The 22,629-nt window shown below is 48.5% G+C and overlaps 1 protein-coding gene across 1 annotated transcript; it reads right to left on the bottom strand.

Annotated features, from left to right (window-relative positions):
• Positions 1–1,539: 1,539 nt before the first annotated feature.
• LOC145349321 (neuronal acetylcholine receptor subunit alpha-10-like) lies at positions 1,540–22,398 on the bottom strand. Its single transcript, XM_080197820.1, has 6 exons — positions 22,246–22,398; positions 21,336–21,373; positions 11,264–11,450; positions 7,490–7,644; positions 5,948–6,480; positions 1,540–2,096 (listed from the first exon to the last, which is right to left on the bottom strand). The coding sequence occupies exons 1-6, from the start codon at positions 22,396–22,398 to the stop codon at positions 1,540–1,542; spliced, it is 1,623 nt and encodes a 540-aa protein (XP_080053946.1).
• Positions 22,399–22,629: the final 231 nt, after the last annotated feature.

A 22,629-nucleotide genomic window follows, 5' to 3' on the forward strand; every position in this document is an offset into this window, starting at 1 on the left:
TTTCAGACTTCCAGCATCAGCAGTATTTTGATTTTATTTAAGGCTTTCATAAAATCATAGAATCCCTACAGTGCAGAAGGAGATCATTTGGTCCATTGGGTCTGCACCGACCATATCGCACCCAGCTCTATTCCCGTAACCCCAGACATTTATTCTGCTAATCCCCCTTACACTAGGGGCAACTTAGCATGGCCAATACACCTAATCTTTGGACTGTGGGAGGAACCCAGAGCAGCTGGTGGAAACCCATGCAGACATGGGGAGAATGTGCTAACTCCACACAAGGCTGGAATTGACCCTGGGTCTCTGGCGCTGTGAGGCAGCAGTACTAACCACCGTGCCGCCTGTTTTGTCTGGCTTATTTTAAGATACTTGTTGGGATACGAAGAGGGAGAAGCAGAAAGGCAGAGACCGAGGGAGGGAGTAAGTAAGAAATCACAGCAACATAATTTTATAAAGAGTTGACGGTTTTGTAATGAAACGCTGTGACACAGAGGGACATATGAAGTCAGATGGTCAAAGTCTGGGTCATGGAGATCAGTTTTAAAGAGGGAAGTGAGTCCCACATTCTCCCCACTCCTTGTGGGAGTGAATCCCACATTCTCCCCACTCCTTGTGGGAGCGAATCCCACATTCTCCCCACTCCCCGTGGGAGCGAGTCCCACATTCTCCCCACTCCCCGTGGGAGCGAGTCCCACATTCTCCCCACTCCCCGTGGGAGCGAGTCCCACATTCTCCCCACTCCCTGTGGGCGCAAGTCCCACATTTTCCACACCCTGTGGGAGCGAGTCCCACATTCTCCCCACTCCCCATGGGAGCGAGTCCCACATTCTCCCCACTCCCCATGGGAGCGAGTCCCACATTCTCCCCACTCCCCATGGGAGCGAGTCCCACATTCTCCCCACTCCCTGTGGGAACGAGTCCCACATTCAACCCACTCCCCGTGGGAGCGAGTCCCACATTCTCCCCACTCCCTGTGGGAACAAGTCCCACATTCTCCCCACTCCCCGTGGGAACAAGTCCCACATTCTTCCCACTCTCTATGGGCGCGAGCCTAAGAGGAGATCTGATAGAGATGTTCAAGATCATGAGGGGGCTGGACAGGGTAGTGAGGGAGAAACTGTTCCCGCTCATAAAAGGATCAAGAATGAGAGGGCACAGATTCAAAGTAAAAGAAGCAAAGCTGATGTGAAGAAACACTTTTTGGTGCAGAGAGTGGTTGGAGTGTGGACTGCACTGCCTGAGTGTGGTGGCAGCACGTTCAATCGAAGGGGAATTGGACTGTTACCTGTAAAGGAAGAACAAGCAGGGTTATGGGGAGAAGGTGAGAGAAAGACACTACAGGAGTTGCTCATTTGGACAGTTGGTGCTGACACGATGGCTGCTCTGTAGCTTCTCCGCACAGTGAGAATTCCGTAATTTCTAGATTATTCCCTGGTTAGTGGAGCAGGTTATTATTAACAAGTAAGTCAAGTGGATGATTGATCTGTTTTCAAATGGAGATGGTGAAATTGCGCAGTCCGATTATACAGACCGGCTTCACAGTGCTTTGACCATGATGAAAATACTCATGCTGCAGACCATTAAGATGTAGAGGCACATGTAGAGACGGTCAATCACTCTGGCCACTCTCTGCCACTCTGAAACCCGTCTCCGAGTCTCTCTCTTGTGACTCAAGAAGTCACTGATGAACTCGAGGTTTCTGACCAGCCTCTCCCAGTGACGAAGGCTGCAGTTCCACTGACCCCGATTGACCTTGGCCACCCTGAGAGGCAGCCGGAACTCCTTCCAGACATTGGAGCAGTTGCTGGATGTGTTGCTGAGGAATTGCTCCAGTTCTTCCTCCTCGATCTCCGCCTCCCTCAGTCCATGCCCATTGGTTGGTTTGGGGACCTCGTCTGCTGCCTCTGTGCCGCCCGCACCCTTCCTGTCCGCCTCGTTGGCCAGGAGGATACTGGCCATGTGTTGCAGGAAGATCACCTTGGCCCAATGGGGAACAGGCCTGACCTCAGAACCACAGTGATGGATGTTTAAGATCAGCATACTGATGGCTGTGGAGGCTGTCATCATCAGCATTGTAGCAATGTAGTATTTGCCTATAACAACAACAACTGCATTTATATAGCACCCTTAACACAATCAAAAAAAAACCGAGGTGCTTCATGAGAGTGTTATTATTCACTGTATGACCTGGGGCCAGATGTGGAGATATGAGGTCAGATGGTCTAAAGGTAGTGGAAGATGTTGGTGTTATCAAAGAGGAAACAGGTAGAAGCCACTGAGGTGTTTGGGAATTCCAGAGCTCGGGGTCCCGGCCACCAATGGTGGAGTGAATCAGATCAGGAATCAGAGGCCAGAATTAGAGAATGCAGCAATCTCGGAGGGTTGTGTGACTGGAGGAGGTTCCAGAGATAGTGAGGGACAAAGATAGGAAGCGTGGGAATTTGAAATTCAAAATGTTGCCTGACCAGGAGGCAGTGTGGGTCAGTGAGCACAGCGGGGGGACAGGGGGGCACTGTGGGTCAGTGAGCACGGGGTGGGGGGGGGGGGGGGCCACAGGGGGGCACTGTGGGTCAGTGAGCACGGGGGGGGTGGAACGGGGGGGTGCAGTGTGGGTCAGTGAGCACGGTGGGGGGACAGGGGGGCAGTGTGGGTCAGTGAGCACGGGGGGGGACAGGGGGGCAGTGTGGGTCAGTGAGCACAGGGGGTGGGGGGGAGCAGGGGGGGCAGTGTGGGTCAGTGAGCACAGGGAGTGGGGGGGGATAGTCGAGTCTGGCGGTGGTGAAGGGGGAGTGTTTCAGCAGCACTTGAGCAGGGTCGGGGGGGAGGGGGAGAGGTCGAGGGCTGTTACTGAGGTGGAATTAGGGATCTTACTGAGGGAGCGAGTTTTTGTCAGGAAATAATCTCAGGGTCAAATGTGACACGAAGTTTATGAACAATTTGGTTCTGCATCAGACTGTTACCAGGGAGACGGATGGGGTGGGTTGCTAGGGAACAGAGTATGGAGCAGGGACTGAAAGCAATGGCTTTGATCTTCCCAATATTGAACTGGTGGAACATAGAACACTACAGCACAAACAGGCCCTTCGGCCCACGAGTTGCGCCGATCACATCAACACCTATCTATAACCCCCAATCCCATAAAACCCCATATACTCATCCAGAAGTCTTTTAAAAGACCCCAGCGAGTTCGCCTCCACCACCACTGACGGCAGCCAATTCCACTCACTCACCACCCTCTGAGTGAAAAACTTACCCCTAACATCACCTCTGTACTTGCTTCCCTGCACCTTAAACCCGTGTCCTCTCGTAGCGACCGTTTCAACCTGGGGAAATAGCCTCTGAGAATCCACCCTATCTATTCCTCTCAACATTTTATAAACTTCTATCAGGTCGCCTCTCAACCTTCGTCTCTCCAGGGAAAAGAGACCCAGCTCCCTCACCCTAACTTCATAAGGCATGCCTCCCAGTCCAGGCAACATCCTTGTAAATCTCCTCTGTACCCTTTCAATAGCTTCTACGTCTTCCTATAGTGAGGCGACCAGAACTGCGCACAGTACTCCAAATGAGGCCTGACAAGGGTCTTATAAAGTTGCAGCATTACCTCCCAACTCCTAAACTCAATCCCTCGATTAATGAAGGCCAGTACACCATACGCCTTCTTGACCACCTCTTCCACCTGCGAGGCCGATTTAAGAGTCCTGTGGACCCGGACCCCAAGATCCTTCTGCTCTTCAACACTACTAAGACTCCTGCCCTTGATAGTGTACTCGTTCATCCCGTTGGTTCTGCCAAAATGGACGATTACGCATTTATCCGTGTTGAAGTCCATCTGCCACTTCTCCGCCCAGTCCTGCATCCTATTTATGTCCTGCTGCAACTTTTCACATCCTTCCAGACCATCCACAACACCACCGACCTTAGTGTCATCAGCGAACTTACTTACCCATCCCTCCACTTCCTCATCCAGGTCATTTATGAAAATGACAAACAGCAAGGGTCCTAGAACAGATCCCTGGGGCACTCCACTGGTGACTGACCTCCATTCAGAAAAAGACCCATCCACAACCACTTTCTGCCTTCTGCAGGCAAGCCAGTTCTGGATCCACAAGGCCAAAGGCCCTTGGATCCCATGCCCTCTCACCTTCTCAAGAAGTCTTGCATGGGGGACCTTATCAAACGCCTTGCTGAAGTCCATGTACACCACGTCCACGGCACTTCCTTCGTCAATGTGTTCAGTCACATTATCGAAGAACTCAACTAGGCTTGTAAGGCACGACCTGCCCTTGACAAATCCATGCTGACTATTCCTGATCATGTCAAACCTCTCCAAATGCTCGTAAATCTTGTCCCTCAGAAGCCTCTCCATCAGCTTACCAACCACTGAGGTCAGACTCACCGGTCGGTAATTTCCCGGGCTATCTCTGTTCCCTTTCTTGAAAATAGGGACTACAGCCGCAATCCTCCAATCTTCCGGAACCTCTCCCGTCTCCATTGACGACGCAAAGATCATCGCCAGGGGCTCTGCAATCACTTCCCTCGCCTCCCACAGTATCCTGGGGTACATCCCATCTGGTCCCGGCGACTTATCTATCTTGATAGAATTCAAAAGTTCTAACACATCCTCCATCTTAATATCCACAAACTCAATCTTTTCCATCTGCTGCAAATCCGTAGCAAAATCTCCCAGATCAGCTTCCACCGTGAATACTGAGGCAAAGAAATTTCAGTCCATCCAGCGCTGGATGTGGGATAAACAGTCGGATCATTGAGCTGCGGTGGAGAGATTGGGCGGGGGGGGGGGGGTGCGGTGCAGCTGGGGGGTGGAGCTGGGGGGGGTGGTCTTTAGCGTCCGGGTGAAAACTAACACTCTGCTTCCGGGTGTTGTCATTGAGGAGGCAGTGAGTGGGTGAGGAATGGGAGGGTCCAAGGATGGATCCTTGTTGGGGGTTGGGGGGTGGTCACCACAGGGAACGGGATGGGGTCAGGAACAGAAGTCATTGGTGGTGATTGTCTGTCTCTGATTGGATAGACAAGAATGGAAGCGGGGGAGGGCAGAGCCACCCAGCTGGGGGGCGAGAGGGGAGGGGAGGGGTGTGGCGGCTCTGGGTGGGGTGATCAAAGGAGGATGGGGGAGTCACCGGGTCAAAGGAGGATGGGGGGGTCACCGGGTCAGAGGAGAACGGTGGGGTCACCGGGTCAGAGGAGGATGGTGGGGTCACCGGGTCAGAGGAGGATGGGGGGGTTCACCACGTCAGAGGTGGATGGGGGGGGTCACCACATCAGAGGAGGATTGGGGGGGGTCACCACGTCAGAGGAGGATTGGGGGGGGGGGTCACCGGGTCAGAGGAGGATGGGGGGGGGTCACCGGGTCAGAGGAGGATGGGGGGGTGGTCACCACGTCAGAGGAGGATGGGGGGGCGGTCACCGGGTCAGAGGAGGATGGGGGGGTGGTCACCACGTCAGAGGAGGATGGGGGGGCGGTCACCGGGTCAGAGGAGGATGGGGGGGGGGGGTCACCGAGACAAAGGAGGATGGGGGGGTCACCGGGTCAGCTGAAGTAGGATGAGAAGGAAAAGTTTCTCTCTGTCACTCTCACACAGGATGTACTGAGGGAGCCCAGCACTGCAGGAGGTGTCGTCTTTCACAAAATGTTGAACCCAATCCCTGGAAGGATATAAAAGAACAGGGAGTTCAGTCTGAAATCCCCCTTCCAATATCACACGACAGACCCTCATGACCACATTACCATCTGTGGGATCTCGCTGAGCAGAAATGTGTGTTTGCCACATTACAGCAGTGAGTACTCACTGTAAACCACTTTGGGTACACTCACCCTGAGGTTAGGGGCAGTGGAGGGTTTCTGTTTACAGTGTTTACCCCCCCCACCCCCACCCCAGGGCAGAGACAGCAGACCGAGATAAACAGCAGCAATACAGTGACTCACCAATGAGGGGCAAGGTCTCCGCTGGGGGCACAATCTCTGCCACCATCTGCTGGAAGACAGTGAAGGCTAAAAGGAGAGTGATGCCAAGCGAAACCTTCTCATCCGAATCAGCTGGCAGGTAGAAGCTGAGAGGAACCAGGGAGGAGATCATAACGCAGGGAAGGAGCAGGTTGTAGATGTAGAAAGATGGCCGCCTCCGCAGGGTAAGGGTGATGGTGATGTCGGGGTAGGGCTCCGAGCAGCATCCGTACAGAACAACATTCCTCTCCGTCAGCATGCCCAGAACCTCCCATTCCATATTCTCCTTAAAGTCGCTGAGTCCCACCCTCTCTAATCCGTGGACCAGGTCAATGTCACTTCCACTGTAGGACCAGGAGCCAAAGGTCAAACGGCACTGCTGGCCATCAAACGGGAAGGCGGAGATGTCGAGCTTGCAGGAGGTCCGAGCAATCACAGGGGAGTCCCAGGTCACCTGACCGTCGTGCCTGACAACAACGTTCGTTTCCGTGGAGCTGGCAAAGTGATCCTCAGCACTGGAGGGGGAAGGAGGGGAGAGGAGAGGGAGGAGGAGGAGGGTGAAGGGGAAAGGAAGAGGGTGTGGGGGAGAGGGAGGGAGACCAAGGGAGAGGGAAAGGGCGAAGGGAGGAGAAGGCGGGTAGGGAAGAGGGGAGAGGGGGAGGGACAGGAGGAGAGGGGGAAAGAGGGTAGAGAGGAGAGGGGGTGAGGGTAGGTGGGGGAGAGAAGGAAGCAGGAGGAAGGGAGGGGAGAGAAATTGATGAGGGGAATGAAGGAGAGGGGGAGAGTGACGGGGGTTTGGGAGGAGAAACAAAGAAAAGAATGTAATTAAATTCCATCAACTTGAGCTCTATCAAATTTATCTGAGAAATAGGATTGAATTGAATCCTGACTCCCCAAAGCCTGTCCATCATCTACAAGGCATAAGTCAGGAGTGTGATGGAATACTGCCCACTTGCCTGGATGGGTGCTCAAGAACACTCAAGAAGCTCAACACCATCCAGGACAAAGCAGCCCCGCTTGATTGGCATCACATCTACAAACATTCCCTTCTTCCACCACCGACGCTCAGTGTGTACACGCTACAAGATGCACTGCAGCAATTCACCAAAGATCCTTAGACAACACCACAACCACTTCCACCAGATAAATGGGAACACCACCACCTGGAGGTTCCCATCCAAGCTACTCACCGTCCTGACCTGGAAATACGTCGCTATTCCTTCGCAGTTGCAGGGCCAAAATCCTGGAATTCCCCCCCTAACACACAGCACATGGACTGCTGGTGGTTCAAGAAGGCAGCTCACCCCTACCTTCTCAAGGGCAACTAGGGATGGGCAATGAATGCTGGCCAGTCAGCAATGCCCATGTCCCATGACTGAATTAAAAAAAAGATTGTTCTAGAAACTAGATCAACATTCAGCAAATATCACATCATTTATCTCGTTGCTGTTTGCCCTCTGTCCTGCTTAGGGCTGACTGAACTCAGTCTTGGATCAGATTGAGTTTAATACTGGGCTGACCTACTTGTTATAGAGCATCACATCCGGTTTCCACAGGTAACTACTGGGTATGTGAAGAACATCAATGCCTCCGTATTCATCTTTATCCCAGTGTCGAAATGCATCATTCCAGATTTGTCTGATCCACAGGTATGTTGTCAATATCTGATTCCTTTCATCCTGTAACACATCACGCCTCTTAGTGAACAGAATGGCACAAATACAACAACAACTTGCATTTACGTAGTGCCTTTAACTACCAGAGTTGCTTCTTGGAGCAATTATCAAACAGAATGTGACACTGCCCAATGGGATTAGCTCGGATGAATGCTAGCCCAGTTGATGAGGTACATTTCAGAATGTCTTAGAGGAGGATAATGAGATAGAGATGGAGAGCCTAATGGAGCCAGTAGAGGTTACAGAGATAGGGAGAATTGTGGGTTTTGGAGGAAATTGCAAAGATACAGATACAGTGAAAAGTATTGTTTCTTGCATGCTATATAGACAAAACATACCGTTCATAAAGTACATAGGGAAGATGGAAATGAGAGAGTGCAGAATATAGTGTTACAGTCATAGCTAGAGTGTAGAGAATATAGAACCTAGAACATTACAGTGCAGTACAGGCCTTTTGGTCCCCGATGTTGCGCCGACCTGTGAATCCAATCTAAAGGACATCTAATCTATACTATTCCAATATCATCCATATGCTTATCCACTGACCATTTAAATGCCCTCAATGTTGGTGAGTCCACTACTGTTGCAGGCAGGGCATTCCATGTCCTTACTACCCTCTGAGTAAAGAACCTACCTCTGATATCTGTCCTATAATTACCACCCCTTAACTTAAAGCTATGTCCCCTCGTGTTAGCCATCACCATCCGAGGAAAATGGCTTTCACTGTCCACCCCATATAATCGTCTGATCATCTTGTATGCCTCTATTGTCACCTCTTAACCTTCTTCTCTCTAACGAAAACAGCCTCAAGTCCCTCAGCCTTTCCTCATGAGACCTTCCCACCATACCAGGCAACATCCTGGTAAATCTCTGCACCCTTTCCAATGCTTCCACATCTTTCCTATAATGCGGCGATGCAATACTCCAAGTGCGGCCGCACCAGAGTTTTGTACAGCTGCAACGTGACCTCACGGCTCCGAAATTCAATCCCTCTACCAATAAAAGCTAACACACCGTTTGCCTTCTTAACAACCCTATCAACCTGAAAGATCAACTCTTCTTCAATCCTAGGGCAAATTGTATATGGCACCGCTCCTGCTTCAAAACTTTTTGGTTGATTATGAGGCTTTCACTCCCTTCATTGAGCCCAGTGTTTCTTTGAATAAACTCCTAATTATCCAGAAGGTGCTGTAGGTCTGTTTTAGAATCAACCAGTCTGTGGACAGCACTCCAGTTAAGCTGTATCTTCTCCAATCACCATCTCCCAAATAGAGCTGGAAAATTATCATGGACCAGACAGAGAGGCAACTCTGCTGTTCTGTCCTCTCAACTCTACATTGACCGTGATGTCACCTTTTAACAACACAATCTCTTCCATGTCCTTAAAATCCCATCATCTGGTTTTGAAGGGAGATGCTTCAGCTTTTGTTGGTGTGTAGTTTCAGGAATTTAAGCTACAGCAGCACCAGCATTAATCTTCATCCTAACAGACTGTCCACTTAACTTCAGAATCACCCAGAATCTATCTGATTCACTCTGTATTGATAAGTTGGAGCTCTTCATTTTCTGGACATTTTCTTCTTCACAGTCGTAATTCTTTTCTTCCATGTTGTAAATTCCTTGTTGAATGCAACTTGTTCTTCTTCTTGAAGATATCCAGATTCTTCTCTAAATATTCCTCTCAGGGGAAGCTGGTCTTGCCCAGCAATGTCACCCATTTCGCCACAATCCTTCCATTGACCATCCTTGCTCCAGCATTCACTCACTGAATGACCCATTTTGGTACACCTGGGACATGTTTGCTGTTGTTTTGACTTATGGACAATTCCCAATTTGCGGGTCTTCCCACAGAACTCTCTTTAGCTGCAGCCAGTTCCATTGACACTGCGACTGCTGCTGCTGTCTTTAAAGTCAAAACATGTTCAGTAAGCAATCTTCTTTGGATAGCCTCATTTTGGAGACCACAAACTAAACGACCTCGAAGAGTATCTTCTAACGACTCAAACTCACAATGCTATGCCAGCCTATTGAGGTTGTCGCAAATGGAGCAATACTTTCACCTTCCACTTAATTCCTTCGCTGGAATCTGAACCATTCCACAATGATCAATGACTGTGAGACAGTAATTCTCCTCAAGGATTTTGTCAAGTCATTGTAAGTTTTACCTCCTGGCTTTTCTGGATGAACCAAGTTCTGGAGCAAATTGAATATTTTACTTCCTATTTATTGTACTGCGAAAAGCTGGTACAAGCAACTCATTTACAATTTTATTCACTTGTACAAAATGCTGAAACTGCTTGGCATAGAAGAAAGAACAAGGAAAATTACAGCACAGGAACAGGCCCTTCAGCCCTCCAAGCCTGCACCGACCATGCTACCTGACTGAACTAAAACCCCCTACCCTTCCGGGGACCAAATCTGTCTATTCTCATCCTATTCATGTATTTGTCAAGATGCCCCTTAAAAGTCACCACTGTATCAGCTTCCACTACCTCCCCTGGCAGCGAATTCCAGGCACTCACTACTGTCTGTGTAAAACATCTGCCTCATACATCTCCTTTAAACCTTGCCCCTTGCACCTTAAACCTGTGCCCCCTAGTAATTGACTCTTCTACCCTGGGAAAAAGCTTCTGACTATCCACTCTGTCCATGCCTCTCATAATCTTGTAGACTTCTATCAGGTCACCCCTCAACATCTGCCATTCCACTGAGAACAAAACAAGTTTCTCCAACCTCTCCTCATTGCTAATGCTCTCCATACCAGGCAACATCCTGGTAAATATTTTCTGTAACCTCTCCAAAGCCTCCACATCCTTCTGGTAGTGTGGCGACCAGAACTGAAAACTATATTCAAAGTGTGGCCTAATTAAGGTTCTATAAGGGTAGGAACTCCATGATTCATTTTCTTCATTGAGAGAGCCCAAGGATCTTAATTGACTCCTCATTTCCCTCGCAGGGTCCAGCAAATCGAGACTGCTCAGTATATTTTGTCTTCCCAGTTTTCCCCTTTTACCCCTGGAGACTTTCTGTACTTCTTTTTCAAATGGCCCCAGCTGCACAGCAAGGCAATCCTTTCCAAATACACCAGATTCTGCCTGGAATCGCACCCTTTGCTGAGTGGAAAATCCCCTTCTTTTAAAACCACACAGAAAACTTTTTTTCTTACTTGCCTTCCTGCACTGACATGAATCTTTAATCCTGTTCTTGCTTCTCAGTTTTCTAATATTTGAAGTGAAAGGGCCCACAATTCTTTTTTAACTTAGGATCTTTTCTCAATTTTCCTCGACAAAACAAAATCCTGACTCAGCATCAATTTTCTTTCTGTAATGTCCTAACTATGTTAGGGGCTGTGGATTTTACACAAAAAGAAAAAAGACGCGATTTACACACGTAAATTTAAAAAAGCAACAGTAAGGTTTATTGAGGAGCTGAAGCCGGTACGGAGAGAAACTGAAACTAAACAGCAGCCAGTGAAACACCCTAACGATGTCAACATTAAATCATGTGATCACCTCTTAAAGCAATCATGCAACCACTTAAACATATAACAAGACCGGGGGAATGATAGGGGGTGGGGAGGGGCAGACTGGGGAGCAGAGAGGGGACGCTGAGGGTTGCTTACCATGTCTATAATCTGGAAGAGTGTGATTTGCAGAGTTACGTTGAGCGTTTGGTCTGTGTTCAGCACTGGTCTTAAATTGCGAGAATCATTCATAAATAAATCACGGAGAAGCTGGTTGGCAAGTTTCCCCTTGGCACAGAGCGTACCTGGTATTGATTGGAAGCAGAGTGCGACAAGTGAGTCCCGCCTGTAAAGTTTAAAGGATTAACCCTCTTCACACTGAGGTCCTGGAACAGAAATGTGGAGTAAACAACCTTGCTGAAACCTTTATCATCACATAGAAGAGAGTGGGGCAGCGTGGTGGCATAGTGGTTAGCACTGCTGTCTCATAGCGCCAGGGTTCCAGGTTCAATCCCAGCCTTGGGTAACTGTCTGTGTGGAGCTGGCACATTCTCCCCATGTCTGCGTGGGTTTCCTCCCACAGCCCAAAGATATGAGAATTAGGTTGATTGCTAAATTGACCCTAGCGTCAGGTTAAATGTGTAGAGTTATGGGAAAGAGTCTGGGTGGGATTGCGGTCAGTACAGATTCGATGGGCCAAATGGCCTCCTTCTGCACTGTAGGGAATCTATGATTCTATGAGTGGTCACACTAAATAATTACAAATTTCATCTAATTAATTTCTCATCATTCACAAAACCACATTTGCTTTTCAGCTGGGGGGGAGCATGGGGGGGCCAGTCAGTGCAGTGATCATCGGCCAAATTCTGGCACAAAGATTATCTGTTCATCTCAGAACATGATTAATCTTTTCTTAAAAGAACAATTTTAAACAAACCATTGACGGGTTGGGGGTGGGGGAGAGGGAATAAACAGATACTGGAGATGTGATAAAAGCAGAGATTGACAGGGAGAGACACCAGGAGAGAACTGAGGAGTAAGTACAGAGAACAGACCGAGAGGAAAGAGGAGGTAGATATTCAGAGATAGTGGAAAGAAGCCCAGGTTCGATTCCCGGTTTGGGTCACTGTCTGTGTGGAGTTTGCATGTTCTCCCCGTGTCCGCAAGAGTTTCCTCCGGGTGCTCTGGTTTCCACCACAGTCCGAAAGACATGCTGGTTAGGGCGCATTGGCCGTGCTAAATTCTCCCTCAGTGTACCTGAACAGGTGCTGGAATGTGGCAACTAGGGGATTTTCACTAACTTCATTGCAGTGTTAATGTAAGTCTACTTGTGACACGAATAAACAAAGTCTAAAAACTTCAAGTGGAAAGAGAAAATTAAAATAGAGAGTTTCAGGGCCTGAGTGCAGAATTATATCAGTGGGGGTGGTGGCGGGGAGAGAGGGGTGGGGGCACAGAGAGAGAAGAACAGACGGAGAGAGAATAAAGAGGACGGAACAGAAATGAGACAAAGAGAAGATAGGAAGAGACAGGGACAGAGTTGGGGGGAGATGGGGGCGCGGGGGTAGATGGAGAAGGGGCAGACAGAGACGAGGGGAGACAGAGAGAGGGGGGGGACGGGGGGGGGGGACGGAAGGGGGGGGAGACGGAGAGAGGGGGGGGACGGGGGGGGGACGGAGAGGGGGGGGACAGAGAGAGGGGGAGACGGAGAGGGGGGGAGACGGGGGGGGGCTAGTCGGAGGGGGAGGGGGAAACAGAGATGGGGGGAGGAGGGGAAACGGAGAGGGGGGAGACGGACTGAGGGGAGACCGAGTGGGAAGACAGAGGGGGGGAGACGGAGGGGGGCGGAGATGGAGAGGGGGTTGGAGAGGGGGGGAGACAGAGAGGGGGAAAGACGGAGGGGGGGAAATGGAGAGATGGGGAGACAGAGACGCAGGGAGGGAGACACCGAGAGGAAGACAGATAGGAAGAGACAGGGACAGAGAGGGAGAGAGACAGACAGAGAGAGAGGCAGAGAGAGAGAGACAAAGGAACAGAGAGACACAGAGAGAGTCACAGAGACAGAGAGAGAAAGATACAGACACAAAGACAGAGACAAAGACACAGAGAGAGAGGGAGAGACAGAGAGGAAGGTGGGGACAGGGAGATGGAACAGGTGCAGTTCTGAATAAAACCCTTTCTCCTGTTGATTCTGGTCCCTGGGGAGCAGAGACTGAGGCTGGGCTGGGTTCTTGTTTCAACGACCCCAGGGATGGGGGAAACTGAGCAAAGATTCTGCTCCGACTGCGAATCAGCCTGAACTCCAGAGAGAGTCCGGGAGATTCCCATTCACTGCGATCCCTCGGGAAAGTTTAAAATGCAGCAAAATGCAAATCTGTAACAGAGCCAACCTCTATTTAAAACCATCACCAACGTACAAACCTGCTTCAAGTTCAGGGAAAGTAGAGAATGTGTAAATACCTGTACAAAGAGAGAGGCAGAGCAGAGGGAGCAGAAGTTCCATCGCAGCTAGCGCAGAGAGACTGAGAAAGAGAGGAGTGGAGGGAGAGATATATACAGAGACTAAGAGACTGAGAGAGGGGGACTGAGATATAGAGGGAGAGAGAGAGAGAGACAGACAGACAGAGAAAGAGAGAGATAGAGTGTGAGAGAAAGCGACAGAGACAAAGAAAGAATCAGGGAGAGTAATACAGAGAGACTCAGAGAGAGAGACAGAGAGAGAGACAGAGAGACACAGAGACTGAGAAAGAGAGAGAGAGACAGAGACTGAGAAAGAGACAGGGAGACAGAGAGCTACACAGAGAGATAGACACAGAGAGGTAGAGACAGAGAGACAGACAGATGGAGAGAGAGAGTGAGAGAAACAGAGAGAGTTAGAAGAATCACACCCACCCCCGCCCCCCGGCTCCCACCCAGTCCCAGATTACAACTCGCTCCGTAATAGACTTTGGTGTTTATGTGTTTTGGGGGGGGGGGGTGGTCGCTGAGCCAGTGACTGAAGGAGAGAGAATCTGTCTGGGCACCCCCACCCCCCCGATGCCTGAGAACCCTCCCAAACCCCCTCACTGCCAGAAACCCTCTTTCCTGATATTACCAACTCTCCAAAGTCTCCTGGAATTGAAGATTAACCTTGGGGAGAGGCTGTGTCTGACTGGATAAAAGATTAAAAAAATTGGTGTTTTTGTCATTTTGTTTGAATGTTTCTTGTTACTGGATAATTTGGCTGATTGGTTGATGCTTGACTGTCTCCCAAAGAACAAAGAAAATTACAGCACAGGAACATGCCCTTCGGCCCTCCAAGCCTACACCGACCATGCTGCCCGACTGAACTAAACCTCCCTACCCTTCCGGGGACCATATCCCTCTATTCCCATCCTATTCAGGTTTTTGTCCAGATGCCCCTTAAAACCCACTAGCGTATCTGCTTCTACTATTTCCCCCAACAGTGAATTCCAGGGACCCATCACCCTCTGTGTAAAAAACTTACCTTGTACATCTCCTTTAAACTTTGCCTCTCGCACCTTAAACCTGTGCCCCTTAGTAATTGACTCTTCCACCCTGGGAAAAAGCTTCTGACTATCCACTCTGTCCATGCCCCTCATCATCTCGTAGACTTCTATCAGGTCACCCTTCAACTGCCATTGTTGGAAGTTTCTCCAACCTCTCCTCATAGCTAATGCCCTCCATACCAGGCAACATCCTGGTAAATCTTTTCTGTACCCTCTCTGAAGCCTCCACATCCTTCTGGTAGTGTGGCGACCAGAATTGAACACTACACTCCAAGTGCAGCCTAACTAAGGTTCTATAAAGCTGCAACATGACTTGCCAATTTTAAACTCAGTGCTCCAGCTGATGAAGGCAAGCATGCTGTATGCCTTCTTGACTACCTTCTCCACCTGCGTTGCCACTTTCAGTGACCTGTGTACCTGTACACCCAGATCCCTTTGCCTATCAATACTCTTAAGGGTTCTGCCATTTACTGTATATTTCCTATCTGTATTAGACCTTCCAAAATGCATTACCTCACATTTGTCCGGATTAAACTCCATCTGCCATCTCTCCGCTCAAGTCTCCAACTGATCTATATCCTGCTGTATCCTCTGATAGCCCTCATCGCTATCTGCAAATCCACCAACCTTTGTGTTGTTCGCAAACTTACTTATCAATCCAGTTATATTTTCCTCCAAATCATTTACATATATTACAAACAGCAAAGGTCCCAGCACCAATCCCTGGGAGGCGGCACAGTCGCACAGTGGTCAGCACTGCTGCTTTACAGCTCGAGGGACCTGGGTTTGATTCCCGACTCGGGTCACTGTCTGTGTGGAGTTTGCACATTCCCCTCTGCGTGGGTTTACTCCGGGTTCTCCGGTTTCCTCCCACAGTCCAAAGATGTGTGGGTTAGGTTGATTGGCTATGCCAAAAAAATTGCCCCTTAGTGTCTTGAGATGCATAGGTTAGAGGGATTAATGGGTTAAATATGTAGGGATATAGGGGTAGGGCCTGGGTGGGATTGTGGTCAGTGCAGACTTGATGAGCCAAAGGGCCTCTTTCTGCAGGGTTCTATGATTGTCTTAGGAACACAGTAAAAAGTCTGACAACACCAGGTTTAAGTCCAATTTATTTGATAGTAAATTCATTGGGGAGACCATGCAGACGCTACGACAATGGATGAACATAAGAAACAGGAGCAGGAGTAGGCCATCTAGCCCTTCGAGCCTGCCCCGCCATTCAGTAAGATCATGGCTGATCTGTCGTGGCTCAGTTCCACTTTCCCGCCCTCTCCCCATAACCCTTAATCCCCTCTCTTATCAAAAACCCATCAACCCGCGTCTTAAAAATATTTAGCGAGGCAGCCTCCACCACTTCAACGGGCAGAGAATTCCAGAGATTCACCACCCTTTGAGTGAAGAAGTTCCTCCTCAACTCCGTTCTAAACCGCCCCCCCTTTATCTTGAGGCTGTGCCCCCTAGTCCTACTGTCTTTTTTGAGCGGGAAGAGTCTCTCCACCTCTATCCTATCCATCCCATTCATCATCTTATACGTCTCAATGAGATCCCCCCTCATTCTTCTAAACTCTAACGAGTACAAGCCTAGTTTATTCAGCCTCTCCTCATAGCTCAACCCCCTCAACTCCGGTATCAGCCTAGTAAACCTCCTCTGCACTCCCTCCAAGGCCAAAATATCTTTGCGCAGGTGCGGCGCCCAAAACTGCACACAGTACTCCAGCTGCGGCCTCACCAATGCCCTATACAGCTGCAGCAAGACCTCCCTACTTTTATATTCAATCCCCCCTCGCTATGAAGGCCAGCATCCCATTCGCCTTCCTGACCACCTGCTGCACCTGCAAGCTGGGTTTTTGCGACTCATGCACAAGGACCCCGAGGTCCCTCTGCACCGTCGCCTGCTGCAGTTTTTCGCCACGTAAGTAATAGTCCTTCCTACCATTCTTCCTACCAAAGTGGACCACCTCACACTTGCCAACATTAAATTCCATTTGCCATTTCCTGGCCCATTCGCCCAGCCTATCTAGATCCTTCTGCAGACTCTCCACACCCTCCGCACAATTTGCCGTTCCCCCAATCTTGGTGTCATCAGCAAATTTCGACACCCTACACTCGGTTCCCTCCTCCAGATCATCTATATAAATGGTAAAAAGCTGAGGCTCCAGCACCGACCCCTGGGGGACTCCACTAGTCACCATCCGCCAATCCGAATAGCACCCGTTGACCCCCACTCTCTGCCTCCTATTTGACAACCAATCCTCTATCCACGCTAACACCCTACCCCCAACTCCATGTCCCCCGACCTTCTGCAATAACCTCTTATGAGGTACTTTGTCAAACGCCTTCTGAAAATCTAGAAAGACCACATCCACCGGCTCTCCTCTATCCACCGCCCTAGACACATCCTCATAGAACTCCAGTAAATTTGTCAGACACGACTTCCCTTTAATGAAACCGTGCTGCGTCTGCTCTATCAAGCAATTCCCTTCAAGATGCCTCGCAATTTCCTCCTTAATGACGGACTCTTACATTTTACCTACCACAGACGTTAAACTAACCGGCCTATAATTCCCCGCCTTTTGCCTGGCACCCTTCTTAAACAATGGCGTAACATTAGCCGTTTTCCAATCTTTCGGCACTTCCCCGGAATCCAGCGACGTCTGGAAAATAACCACCAAGGCATCCACTATAACCTCCGCCATTTCTTTCAGAACCCTCGGATGCATTCCATCCGGTCCTGGGGACTTGTCCACAATCAGCCCCTCCAGCCTGTCGAGCACCGCCTCTCTAGTAACAGTAATGTCATTAAGACCCTCCAGTCCTACCACCTTTCCATCACTAACACCCGGCAAATTATTCACGTCCTCCTCCGTGAAGACAGAAACAAAAAAGTTATTCAATACCTTAGCCATATCCCCATCCCCTACCACTAAGTCCCCCTTCTCATCCTCTAAAGGACCAACGTTCACCCTAGCCAGCCTCTTCCTTTTTATATATTTATAAAAACTCTTGCTATCCTTTTTTATATTAAGCGCTAGCTCGACAATTACCAGGCAAGACTGTTCGCTTCCTGTTGGCGAACACTTCACGGGCATTCAGCCTCTGACCTTTGGGTAAGCATTCTCCAAGGCGGCCTTGGACACATGACAGCGCAGAGTCGCTGAGCAGACTTTTGTTGTCAGACTTTTTACTGTGTTTACCCCAGTCCAATGCCGGCATATCCACATCATGTCTTAGGAACACCACTAGTCACAGCTCTCAATTCAGAAACTGCTACCCTCTGTCTTCTATAACCGAGCCAGTTCTGTATCCATCTTGCCAGTTCACCTCTGATCCCTTCTGTACCAGTCTGCCATGAGGGACCTCGAAGGTGGAACAGTGGTTAGCATTGGTACTTCACAGCACCGGTGACCTGGGTTTGACTCCTGGCTCAGGTCACTGTCTGTATGGAATTTGCACATTCTCCCTGTGTCTACATGGGTTTCCTCTGGGTGCTCCGGTTTCCTCCCATATGCTGGTTAGCTGCACTCACTCAAACAGGTGCCGGACTGTGGTGACTAGGGGAATTAAACAGTAACTTCTTTGCAGTGTTAATGTAAGCCTTACTTGTAGCGAATAAATAAACTTTACTTTTTGCTTTACTTTTGTCAAAGGCTTTACTGAAGTCCGTGTAGACAACATCCACTGCCCTGCCCTCATCAATCATCTTGTAATTTCCTCATAAAACTCAATCGAGTTAGTGAGACTCGACCTCCCCTTCACAAAACCATGTTGCCTCTCACTAATACGTCCACTTATTTCCAAGTGGGAGTAAACCTTGTCTCAAAGAATTCTTTCCAGTAACGTACCACTGACGTAGGGCTCACTGGCCTGTAATTACCTGGATTATTCTTGCTACCCTTCTTAAACAAAGGAATAATAATGACTATTCTCCAATCCTCGGGGCCCTCCACTGGAGCCAGTGAGGATACAAACATTTCTCTCAAGGTCCCAGCAATTTCCTCCCTTGCCTCTTTCAGTGTTTTGGGGTATATCCCATCAGGCCCTGGGGACTTGTCTACCTTAGTGTTTCTCAAGAACCCCAATACTCCTTTTTAATCTCAACATGAGTCAAACTATTTGCACACCTTTTCTCAGACTCATCACCCATCAAATCCTTCTCTTTGATGAATACTGATATAAGGTACTCATTTACTAACTCACTCATTTCCTCTGGCTGCACACATAGATTCCTTCCCCTATCCTTGAGTGGGCCAACCCTCTCCCAGGCTATCCTCTTGCTCTTTATATATCTATAAAAAGTCTGCTGGCCATTAACTTTTCATGACCCCTTTTAGCCCTCCTTACTCCCTGTTTAAATTTCTTTCTATTTTCCTTGTATTCCACACTTGCTTTGTGTATTCCCAGCCTCCTAGCTTTGACAAATATTTCTTTCTTCTCTTTGACTAGGCTCACAATATCTCCTATTATCCAAAACTTGCCATACTTATCCTTCATCCTTATAGGAATGTGCCAGTTCTGAATTCGTATCAACTTGTACTCGAAAACCTCCCACATGCCAGATGTTGATTTGCCCTCAAACATCTGCCCTCAATCTACATTCTTCAGTTCCTGCCTAATATTGCTATAATTACCCTTCCCCCAGTTTAACACCTTAACTTGAGGACTGTACTTATCTTTATCCATCAGTACCTTAAAGCTTACTGAATTGTGGTCACTGTTCCCAAACTGCTCCCCTCCTGAAACACCGACCACCTGGCTGGGCTCATTCCCCAGTACCAGGTCCAGTATGGCCCCTTCCCTAGTTGGACTATTTACATACTGTTTCAAGAAGCCCTCCTGGATGTTCCTTACAAACTCCGCCCCATTCACACCCCTAGCATTAAGTGAGGCCCAGTCAATATATCCAATTGGCTAATGAGTCTTTGTGCTTTCCGATTGGTGCAGGAAAGCAATGTGTCACAAGGATGGGTGTGTTGCCAAGGAATGGCTGGAGTGAGGGAACGAGTCATGTGATAAACCCCCAGGAATGCACTTAATCAAAGCTGGCAACTCTCCCCAAACCCATCCAATCTCAGAGATCAACACACCCCCACTCCAACCACCCCCGCCCCCCACTCCAGCCTTCCTCAACCACCCCCGCCCCCCCCTGCCCAATCTCACCCTCTCCAAACTCTCCAATTCTGAAGCTGCTCTGCACCTCATTCCAAACAATTCACCAATTGATTTGGAATCACGCCTGCAGCCTCTATTCTGTAAGAACACACTGGGGAACTAAATTGACTAAATGGACAAGTCAGCGGTTGAGAATGTGGCCAGTTCCATCCTTAATAAACATAACCTGAGCAATCCTGTGTTCCGTAAATAATAAAAACATTCCCATGACTTCAGTGGTAATGTGAAGCAGCTCCATATTGACGCAGTATCAAGGTGTGTCTGCATGTTTGTGTGTACAGTGTTTTCATGTCTTTATCAGATCTCAGAGTTATATATAAAACACCATCACAGCCTCAAGTTCCTAAACGCTCTACAGCCGATCAAAACAGAGCAATGGACTCACACACAGCAAGATCCCACAAACAGTACTCTGAGAACGTGTTTCCAAGCTACTGGCTGAGGAACGAATATTGGCTAGGACATCAGACAGATCCCCCTGAACTTCCTCATCCAGCTTAGGGGCAGATAGGACCTTGGTTTAATCTATCATTCTAAAGACTGCACCCCTAACAGTGCAGCACTCCTTCAGCACTGACACTTGGATTTATAGCTAGTGACCCAGTAAACTAATACTGCAATGGAGAAGCTTGGGAAAGTATCTCTGCAAGTGTGTGAGTGTGTGCATGTGTACGCACAAGCATGAGAAATCACATCAGTGTGTAAGAGAACGTGTGTGTTTCTACACACATGATAATCATCTCTTGCACTATATGGCTCAATGACTCTGTGCAATCTGTCACAGGTAGGCAGGGTGGTGGAGAAGGCGTTTAGCACACTGGCCTTCAACAGTTAGGGCAATGAGTATAGGAGTTGGGACATTGTGTTACAGTTGGACAAGTCATTGGTGAGGCTGCACTTGGGATTATTGTGTGCAGTTTTGGTCAACCTGTTATAGGAAAGGCATTGATAAACTGGAGAGAGTGGGGCCTGAGTTAGAGGGAGTGGTTGGCCCGGTTAAGGCTTTATTCCGTGGAAGGTAGGAGAATGAGGGGTGATCTTATTGAGGTGCAAAGAATCATGAAGGACATCAATAGGATGAACACACATCGTCTTTATCTCAATGAAGGGGAATTGGAAATTAGAGGGCGTAGGTTTAAGGTGAGAGGGGAAATATTGAAAAGGGACCTGAGAGGCAACTTCTTCACGCAGAGAATGGTGTGTATGTGGAATGAGCTACCAGAGAAAGTAGTTGAGGCAGGTTCAATAGCAACATTTAAAAAGCATTTGGATAAGTACATGGGTGGGAAAGGATATGGGCCAAAGGTAAGCAATTGGGACTAGCTGAGAAGCCACCATGGTCGGCATGGATCAGCTGGGCTTGGTTGTGCTGTATTACTCTTGTGACTCTAACAGTGCAAAAAACAAAATACATGTTAAAAATTGGAAATAAAACTAGAAAATGCTGGAAATATTCAACAGGTCCTGCAGTGTTCTCAGATAGAGAAACAGGGTCAGCATTTCAGATCAATGAGCTTTCATTACAGACACTGGATTACATCAGAACCTACCACAAATCAAACTGGAAATCCGAGATTGCTTTTCCTAACTGGCATAGGGGCGGAAAGGATTACAATTTGAGGAGATAATCAAAGTGAAATATTTGACAGGATTAAAGGATTCAATAGGGTCAACAGAGACATACTATTTCCTCTTGTTGGGGGGAGTCCAGAACAAGGGGGAATGTCAAAATTGGAGCCAGGCCTGTTTGGGGGTGGGGGGGAGTAGGAATGTGGAGGTGACGTCAGGAAGTATTTCCTCACACAAAAGCGAGTGAGAATTTGGAAACTTCACACTGTTGGGGAGACAATTGGAGCTTTGAAGACTGAGATTGATAGATTGTTGGGTAACGGACAAGAACGAGAAGTGGGTAAATGAGTACCCCAATATCAGAACAGGCTCAAGGGGCTGAATGATCCTTTGGCTGTTGAAGTAATGCAGAGTCTGTCTGGTGGTATAGATCCTTTGACAGCATTTGTACGAGGAACTAAATTCTCTCCATGCCCAGGCCAATATTTATCACTTAAACAACTCTTCAAAGCAAATTACCTGGTCATTTATCTTATTGCTGTTTGTGTGATCTCTGTGTGCGTATAAGAGCTGCTATGTTCTAGTCACTTCAGCAATGATGAATAATTTCCCCCCGACCTGCATGTCCGCTGACTCACTGGCTTCCAGTCAAATAACATTAGATCCTTTCTAATGTGGGTGCCAGAAAAATAAAAGGAGCAGCATAAGGAGGCTATTTGGCCCTTTGAGCCTGCTCTGCCATTCATCGTGATCATGGCGGATCATCCAATTCAATAACCTGTTCCCACCTTTCTCCACCCCCCTCAACCTCCGATCTCCTTTGTCCCAAGAGCTTTATCTATATCATTTGTTGCACTTCACCCATGTGCTCCTTGAACATTGTCTATCTACCACCATCTCTTTAATGAATATTCCCCAATCCATCAAAGCCAACTCGTGCCTCTCACCATTGTAGTTTCGTGTATTTACATTCAGGACCCACGACTCAGAATCAACCACGTTACTCTCCATCTTGATGAAGAATTCAATATTATGGTCATTCATCCCCAAGGGGTCTCACACAGCTAGATGGACAATTATTCCTTTCTCATTACGTAATGTCTAGGATGGCCAGTTGGTTCCTTAATGTATTGGTCCAGAAAACTATCCCATACTCATTCCAGGAATTCCTCCTCTGTTACTAACTTGATCTGCCCCAGTCTGTATGCAATTAAACTCACCCATAATTCCATAGAATCCCTAAAGTGCAGGAGGCCATTCAGCCCGCCAAGTCTG

The sequence above is a fragment of the Carcharhinus amblyrhynchos genome, chromosome 10 (assembly GCF_965287045.1).
Source record: "Carcharhinus amblyrhynchos chromosome 10, sCarAmb.v2.hapA, whole genome shotgun sequence".
Classification (NCBI taxonomy): domain Eukaryota; kingdom Metazoa; phylum Chordata; class Chondrichthyes; order Carcharhiniformes; family Carcharhinidae; genus Carcharhinus; species Carcharhinus amblyrhynchos.

Coding starts and splice junctions, on each gene's coding strand:
- LOC145349321 (XM_080197820.1), bottom strand. CDS start 22,398: ATGAATGACCATAATATTGAATTCTTCATCAAGATGGAGAGTAACGTG. Junction 21,374..22,245: donor TATTCATTAAAGAGATGGTG/GTAGATAGACAA, acceptor CCCCTATGCCAG/TTAGGAAAAGCAATCTCGGA. Junction 2,097..5,947: donor GGAGACCTTGCCCCTCATTG/GTGAGTCACTGT, acceptor TTGTTGTTATAG/GCAAATACTACATTGCTACA.